The following is a 9,083-nucleotide window of genomic DNA, read 5'->3' on the forward strand; positions in this document are numbered from 1 at the left end:
ATGTCTGGCAACAATGACTGGTTTCAGCGTTCCCAGGTCCCCAGTTTTGCCCAGATGCTGAAAAAGAACTTGCCAGTTCAATCATCAGCCCAGACGGTAACCACACCCGCAGCCTATTCCTCGGAAAGTTACAGCCTGTCGAATATGGCATCCAAGGTTACGCAGGTGACGGGTACGACTTCTCTTTCATTTGTAATAATGACTCGGTTCCTTAAGATTCTAGGGTGGCCGGTAGGTTCTGTTGCGCCTCTGGTTCAAATGTTTCCTGGATGTATACACATTGACCGGTGGCCGTGTCCCACCTGGGGCTGGGATCTGACTCCCACCACGGAGGAGGCCCGCGGAACTCCTTCCCCGTGCTGCTCACTTAACCATACCTCACCACCTTTACTGTTCAACCCCTTCAAGTTTGTCTTGTTTTTTTGAGGTGAGGCTTCAGGGCAGCAACTGGATTTATATGGGTTTGCATTCCACCCGTCACTTAGCGTAGTGTTGAGTATAAAGCAAGGGCAAAAATTCGGTTGAATTCATTGTGAAAGGCGGTGTAAAACAGTGCATGGGAGCCAGAAACTAGGTTCTAGTCCCAGCTCTGCGTCTTTCTCCATTCTAGGCATTAGTGACATCATCTGTAAAATGGCTTAGAGGGCCTCTGAAGACCTTGACATCACTAAAATTCCATGATTCCTTGATCACTGAATAATGATATAACCTTTTTTTCAAAATATCTTTAGTACTCCAAGAGATATATGCAATAACAGGTTGTGCTTGTCATGTGTGCCAAAATTGTTTAGTAGAAACTTAAGAAAAACATGAGACTAAGCATGTGGGGTGACTAAATGTATGTGGGACAATCTTCTATTTTCAGAGAGGATTTAGTGCTTTTGTTCTTTTTTGTTTTTGTTTTTTTAACCAAAGTGACAAACACAGACATTTATTTTTAGGTAATTTTCCAGAACCATTGCTTTCCAAAGGTCTTTCATCTATTTCAAATCCTGTCCTTCCTCCAAAAAAAATACCTAAGGAATTTATAATGAAATACAAACGTGGAGAGATAAACCCTGTGTCAGCCTTGCACCAGTTTGCACAAATGCAGCGGGTTCAGCTTGACCTTAAGGAAACGGTAACAACAGGCAAGTGCAAAGTCATTTGGTTATTATGTTACTAGAAAACATTTTCCATTAAAAGCAGACCATAACAGTGGTGCTAAATTTGGTTCTTTCACTTAACTTTAGGGTTAGCTGACTACTTGTATGTTTTTACAAGTATACTTAAGAAATTTTTATATTCACACTTTCGCCTTTTGAGCCACTGAAAATAACTCTCACATATAGAAATTTTATAATCATTGAATCATAATTTTTTTCAGCTAAACCGAAATCTACCTCGCAGATTATTTTGGGATTGTAAATATTTCTTGTACAATAAACATGCTTTTGTAGAAATGTTAAATATTCAGACTATGATTATCTTATGAGAAGGATTCTGGTATGCTGATGATGCCTAAGAAAAATTAGGGTCAAATTTGGCTTCCGAAGTTCAGGAATTACATGTGAAAAGAGCATTACGTGATTGGTACTATATGGACTTGTTTGTTAGCATTTTCTCCGTTCTCCCTTAAGCCCCCCAAACGGACGAATCTGTTACTATGTTGTGCCTTCAGATGGCTACAGGAGTACATATCAGTAAAATGCAGGAAACAGTTTCTGTGATCTCTTCACATTATAGCCAGTGATTAGGAAGAACTTTAGGAAAATGGAGGAATAAGAGAGTAAGTGCTCTCAGGAGGCGTTGACAGCTCAAGAGTATGAGTCAAAAACAATCTTTTTAAAAAATCTGTATGTGGGTATATGTACGTGCGTGTGTGTGTACACACATACACAGAAGTAGTTTGGGTTCTTTTGGTTTCATTAATTTTCCTGATACTTTTGCCAGTAGGGATCTCAAAGCTAACATCTGCAAAGGAATTTAAAGCTATCAGTTTTAGTAAAGGTTGTCCCAACATCATCAAGTTTCAGTCTGTTGTTTTGGATGAGATACCAGAAGACTAACAGGTGACACAAAGAGGGTCTTAATGTAGAAGGTGGTGTTTTCTTAATGTAGAAGGTGAGTTTAATCTCTGTGTAACTACTTAGCTTTCCTCCATTATTCTTGGACTGCCCTCAGAAAATGTAAGCTATTGGTCACTGGGGAAAAAAAAAAAACAGGGCAAATCTTCACTGCTCTGAGCAAAAACTATTCAAAAACATAACCCATTGATCATTATTTTGTGTTTGGAATATAGTCGAATAATCTGATTCAGTAAGTTTCGTAGTAAGACTAGAGTGTCAGTATTTTTAAACTACCTCTACATGTGATTTAGATCCATGCTAAAGTTTGAAAACCTAGATTATAAACAGGCTGAAGCTTAAAGGCTCAGCATTCTGACACAGAAGACTTATTAACAAATTTGATGCATCTTATACATAAGAATCATCTGGGCCACTTGTTAAATATACAAAATGCTCTCTGGTTTAGTAAATCTGGATTGGAACCCAGGTGATAATGAAGGAAGAAAATTGGGAAGCTAAGGTCTTAGATGTTGGAGGGAAGGCAATTTACCCAGATGCAGTCAGAACTTAACTTGTAAAACCTTGATGTATGTCTTAAGAAAAACAGTTAATCTTATTGTGAATATGTGTGGAAATAGTGGGTTTTATGTGTAATGACATTGTACCTAGCCATCTGTAACCAGAATGAAACTTAGGCTCCTAAAGGCCTCCTAAAGTCCTAATACCAACAAATAAAACTTGAAACAGAAAAATCTTTGACCTGTAAATTTAGGAGATGAGTCCATTTCATTTTTCACCAGACAAATATGAAAGCTAAAGAAAAATAATTGTGCAAAAGTAATCCTTACAGAAATCTTGAATGACCAGACAGACATTCAGTTTAATTCTTTAGTATTAATCTTTTTAAATTGTTGTTTATGTTTTGGTTTTCCTTCTGTGCTAGCCACCAAACCCACCCCCCAAACTTCCCTAAGCTGTAATGGGTTGTCGATTTCCTTAACATAATGCCCTGATGGGTACACAAGATTTTTTCAAAGGAATTCTTTACGTTCTGGATATTATAAAAAGTATTAGAGCAATCCGAGGATGGGAAACATTTAACTTAATAAGCTGTACTGAAATTTTAAAGAACTGAGAGATTACATACAATCTCCACATTTTACCTTTCATTAGTCATTTGATACACATTTGAGTGCTTACAATTGCCAGGCATTGTACTAGACACTGTCACCCCATGTATGACCTGTGTTGTAACATTGTCCCTATTGTTCACACTGAATCTAGAGCCAGCCTACCTACTGGAATCCCAAAATTAGTTCAGGGGCCCATCCGGCTTTAGTTTTAACCCTATTGGTCCTACAAAAAGACTTAAGAGTTAGTATTTCTAAAGTAAGTAGTTTCCCAGAATTTTTGTACTGAAATGTTTTCCTGTATACAGACATCATTTGCAAGAATATACTGTGAATTATTATAGCATTCATTTTGAATTCTTTTTCAAGGTAATGTTATGGGACCATATTTCGCTTTTTGTGCTGTGGTAGATGGTATTCAATACAAAACTGGACTGGGACAAAATAAAAAGGAATCTAGATCCAATGCAGCAAAATTAGCTCTTGATGAGCTTCTACAATTGGAAGAACCTGAACCAAGAGTTTTAGAAACATCAGGTAAATACTCTTCATTATAAGGTATTTATAAAATGTATCATTTTCCAGAAGGAATCTGAAAGATCTAATGAGTTACTTGGCAACTGCAAGATAGAAGTTGCAGAGTTTGAATAATTTCTTTCAGCTGCTGTCTGCTGATTAACAGTAGTTAAAATGCTCTTGCATATTTTAGCAGCGAAAGATATAATCATGTTGCTGAACTGTCTAATAACTTGTCAGATTGTTAATGAGTTTGAGTCCTGAAATGTGGTTTTCTCTGTAATTTATTAGATTCTTACTATGCACTTAACACTCTACATTTAATACTTAGAGATTTTTAATGCAATTTTTGCAAAATTTGCCTATGTTAAATTCAGTACATGGTAGACTGACCTGAGAAAATAGCCTAAGGTAGCATAACAAATAGGTTTAAGAGAACAAACTTCAGAATTAGATTGCTCAGGTTGAAATACTGACCCTGTGTGGACAAGCTATTTGCCCACTAAACCTGTTTCATTTAAAAAGTGGGGACAATGATAGTAACTACCTCCTATGGTCATCTTTAGGATTAAATAAATAATAAATGCAAAGCCCTTAACCAGTGCCTGGTGAACAATATACAATCAAATAATAGTTCTTATTAGATATTAATCAATTTGAAAAATGTTAGCATTATTATATGTTAGCAGTTTTTGCCAATATTCATTTTATGTTAGATTATATTGTTTTACCATAAATGAGGCAACTTTTAAAAAGAAGAACATTTAAATTGGATTTAAGCAGTGACTATAAATACTTTTTAAACACGAATCCTCCATGTATTCTATTACTGGGGTTTTTTCTTTTGTAGTGTTTTAATTTTAGCTTTTCTTTCATTTTTTTTCTTACTGTTTTCTTTAAAGAGTCTTTATGTTCTTTAAGTTGAATTCTTATTTCATATATTTTTGATGTTTAATTAAAACCATTTAGTAATTAAAAATGATTTATTTTGCCACATCTTATAAGTTTTGATGTGTAGTCTTTCTCATTATTTTTCAAATAGTTTGTCGTACTTTGGATTTAGTAGGTACTTAGGGGAGAGTGTTTTGTTTATTTTCATATTATTTTCTGCTCACTATTAACTTTTAAGATTTATTAATATTTTAGGGCCAGGTATGATTTTGGTAAATGTTTTGTTAAGTGTTGGCCCCATAAATGCCATTTTATCCTTATTATAATGCTTTGATTTGTTGTTTACATGTTATTTGACCTACAAAAAGCAATGATGTAATTATTTTACTTTTCTATAAAGTGTACCTTTTTAATTCAATATAAAATTACTCCTGTTGTGCTGTTATGTATATGTGTATGTATATTTGGTCTTAATCTTTTTTCTAATATTCCTGGTGCTACTTCTAGTTAATTTTTGTTTTTCCAATATTTTTGACTATCCTGTTTTGATTTTTTAAAGGGTTTTATTAGGCATAAAATTAGGTTGTTTTTGACATAAAGAATATTTTAAAGGCAGAGTTTAATATTTGCTTTATAATCTGATAAATGTGTTTTTTGTTTCCTTTTTTCCTCTTTTTTGTCCTATGGACAATATTTTCTTTGACTTTTTAAAAAAAATTTGGAAAGTAATGACTATAATGTAGAAAGAAACACCTTTTTAATATAAAGTCAGCTTTGACAATTTTGAGTCCTGATTTTATCATTTAATAATTTTGCTGACCTTATCAAATTTTATGTTTGTCCATCATTTATTCAGTGTTGTATACTATATTATAGTTTGGGTAAACAAATACTACCCACCTGGAGCTTAGTGACTAGTAATTTATTCAGTTTTTTTTAATCAGTATATCTTTACCTTTCCGGAATGTTTTAACAAGTTAATGTGAAATACAGAACCTGTGATAAATAATATTCTTAAGACATTCCTTCAGTTAAGAGAAGTCCTTTATGTACGATGATTTTATCAGCTATCCACCCACCTCAGTATACTATATCTCCATTGATTATTTTTTCCCAGTTTCCTCCCAAACATAGCCTATAGTAGAATCAATAAATCTATGTGTTTGAGGATGTGCTATGTTCCAGGGATTATGGTAGGTACTGGGACTCTAGAATTAAATAAAACCTACCTATCCTTTACCTTCTAAGAGCTAAAATACTTTGTTGAAATCAAGTTAAAACATATCTACAGAATTTCCTAAGCATCTAATTTAATTATCAGAAAAATACACTGGTGATTGGTTTCTCATGATAAATGCTTTTTCCTTAAGGCTTTTCAAAATGTTTATCTAGGGCTAGCAAATGTTTTTCCCAGTGGTCTACAATCATCAATTTCTAAACATCTATGTTTTCTCTTTTGTGAAAAGGTAGCATTTACCCATCTCTACTGCCTCCACTTTTATTATTTTCACTAAAACTGCCAACAGTGCCCTAATTACAACTAAAAGTACTTTAGTGATATATTTTCTCTTGGTCCAGATCCTGGAAATAATATAATAAGGTCATCTTTTCCCCTGTAGTGAGCTATAGTTTCTTCTTTAATTTGTTCTAGACAGCTGGGTTTAAAGATTTATTTTTCTTGTGAAAGGATATAGAAGAAAGATAAGCGTTGAGTATTCATTTCTTCTCTTGGATGTATGTTAACCTTACATTAGTTTTTCTAGTCTTTTCCTTATTCTTATTTACATCATAAAACTTAAATTTTAGGTTTTTTTCAAAATCCTGAACTCATCACTATTTCAAAATTATTTTTCATGTATATCTTTCATATTTTATCCATGGTTTTTTAAGTATAGTTCTTTATTAATAACTGTTTAAAAACCTTTGTGCTCTAATTTTTTTAAAGTGCAGTGTGATTAATGATACTGTGCTAAGTTTTGAAAATCTTTAACACTTGACACAATGATTTAAGTATCTGGTTTCTAAGTTTATTTGAATAACTTTAATCATTTAAAAATTTTAATTGTAAAATACACTTAAAATTTACCTTCTTAACCATTTTAAGTGTACAGTTCAATAGCGTGAAGTATGTTGACTCTGTTGTGCAATCAATACCTAGAAATCTTTTTTATTTTGCAAAACTGAAATTCTATACCTATTACGTAACAACTTCCCATTCTCCTTTCCCCCAAGCCCATCACAACCACCATTCTACTTATTGTCTCTGCGAATTTGAGTATTCTAGGTACTCCAGGTAAAAGTGGAATCATACAGTTTTTTTGTGACTGGCTTACTTTACTTAAGATAATGCCCTAGGGTTCATCCATGTTGTAGCATGCATCAGAATTTCCTTCCTTTTAAAGGATGAATGATATTCCATGTGTGTACATTCCATATTGTGTTTATCCATTTACCCGTCAGTGGACACTTGGGTTCTTCCACTTTTTGGCTATTATGGATAATGCTACTATGAACATAGGTATACAAGTATGTATCTCTTTAACACCCTGCTTTTAATTCTTGGTATTACCAAGAAGTGCAATTGCTGCATATGATAATTTTTAAATTCGAATCACTGCTATACTGTTTTCCATGATGGCTGCATGCACTGTTTTATATTGCCATCCACTGTACAACACAAGAGTTGCGATTTCTCCACACCCTGCCAACAATTATTTTCTGGGTGTTTTTTTGTTGTTGGTTGGTTGGGTTTTTTTGTCTCCTGGCCTCAAGCCATCCTCTCACCTTGACCTCCCAAAGCACCTGGATTATAGGAATAAGCCACCACACCCAGCCAAAGATGTGCCTCCTCTCTTATCAAAGAGATTTTTTTTTTTAAACAGGGTTTCACACTGTTGCCCGGGCCAGAGCACAGTGGCATCATCATAGCTCACTGCAACCTCAAACTCCTGAGCTCAAGTGATCCTCCTGCTTAAGCCTCCCAAGTAGCTGGGACTACAGGAGTATGCCACCATGTCCTGCTAATTTTTTCTGTATTTTTTTTTGTAGAGATGGCATCTTGCTGTTGCTCAGGCTGATCTCGAAACTCCTGGCCTCAAGTGATCCTGCCTGGGCCTCCTAAAGTGCTAGGGTTACAGGCATGAGCCACTGTGCCCAGCCTATTTTTTTGATTGTAGCCATCCTAATGGATGTGAGGTGGTATCTCATTGTGGTTTTTATTTGTATTTCCATAACAATTAGTGATGTTGAGCATCTTTTCACGTGCTATTAGCCATTTGTGTATCTTCTTTAGGTAAATAAGTACTTTGCTCATTTTTCAGTCGGTTGTTTAATTTTTTGTTGTTGAATTTTAGAAGTCTTCTGTATATACTGGATGTCAAACCTTATCAGATATGTGATTTTCAAATACTTTTTCCCGTTCTGTGGGCTGCCATTTTACTCTGTTGGTAAAGTCCTTAGATGCATAAATTTTTAAAAATTTGATGAAATCCAGTTTGTCTATTTTTTCTTTTGTTGCATATGCTTTTGATGTCATATCCAAGAAATCATTGCCAAATGCAGTAATGTTGTGAAGCTTTTCCTCTGTTTTATTCCAAGGGTTTTATACTTTTAGCTCTTATGTTTAGGTCCTTGATCCATTTTGAGTTCGTTTTTATATATGGTGTTAGGTAAGGGTCCAACTTCATTCCTTTGCATGCAGATACCCGTTTTTTCCAGCACCATTTGTCGAAAAGATTGCCCTTTTCCTATTGAATGGTCTTGTAACCTTTGCCAAGAAATCATTTAACCATATGTGCACAGTTTTCTTTCTGGACTCTCTATTCCATTGATCTATATGTCTGTCATTATGCCAGTACCACACTGCTTTGATTACTAAAGTTTTAGAGTAAGTTTTGTAATCAGGAAGCATGAGTCCTCCAAATTTGTTATCCTTTTCAAGATTATTTTGGCTATTTGTACATGGTATTTTAAAATGCAGACCATCTTATACAGTCTTGTTTTGCTTATTGAAATTATTTTTGCATAATAAACAGGTTTTAATATCTTTAACTTTCATTCCACTTGAGCCATACTTACTTGAGTAAATGTAATTAAATATTTCTTAGAGTTTTAAAAGTTCTGCTTATCTAAAGTCCAGAGTGTATATATCTGAGTTAATATTTCCTTTACTAATATGAGCCCTAAGCTGATATTATCACTTTATTTGTTCATTTCTATGTATTCAACCAGTTTTCCATCTTACTCAAAATTTAAGTCCAGAGAAGCAGGTCTATTTGCTTTCTTTGTCTTTATGAATGCTTCTTAAGAGAGACTGACTAGTTGATACCTTAGCTTCTAAAGCCTCTTCATTTAAAGCCTCTTCATTTAATCTTTCCTGATCTCTTTTGTCCTCTGGTTTAGTATAATGTTCTTTTCTTGTTTTTTTTATATTCCCTAACTTTGGGGACCAAATTGGAAAGCAGTTACAAAGAATGGGACTAAAAGCATCGAAAACTTT

General features: G+C 34.2%; 1 protein-coding gene across 1 annotated transcript in view; it reads left to right on the forward strand.

The window, feature by feature from the left end:
- ADAD1 (adenosine deaminase domain containing 1 (testis-specific)) overlaps window positions 1–9,083 on the forward strand; it is a 79,131-nt gene continuing 70,048 nt past the window's right edge. The window contains exons 1-3 of the mRNA XM_012650400.1: window positions 1–172; window positions 942–1,130; window positions 3,548–3,715. Coding sequence (XP_012505854.1) covers window positions 1–172; window positions 942–1,130; window positions 3,548–3,715 — 529 coding nt within the window. The remainder of the gene's footprint in view (window positions 173–941; window positions 1,131–3,547; window positions 3,716–9,083) is intronic.

Source organism: Propithecus coquereli, unplaced genomic scaffold, assembly GCF_000956105.1.
Source record: "Propithecus coquereli isolate 6110/MARCELLA unplaced genomic scaffold, Pcoq_1.0 Scaffold323, whole genome shotgun sequence".
NCBI lineage: Eukaryota > Metazoa > Chordata > Mammalia > Primates > Indriidae > Propithecus > Propithecus coquereli.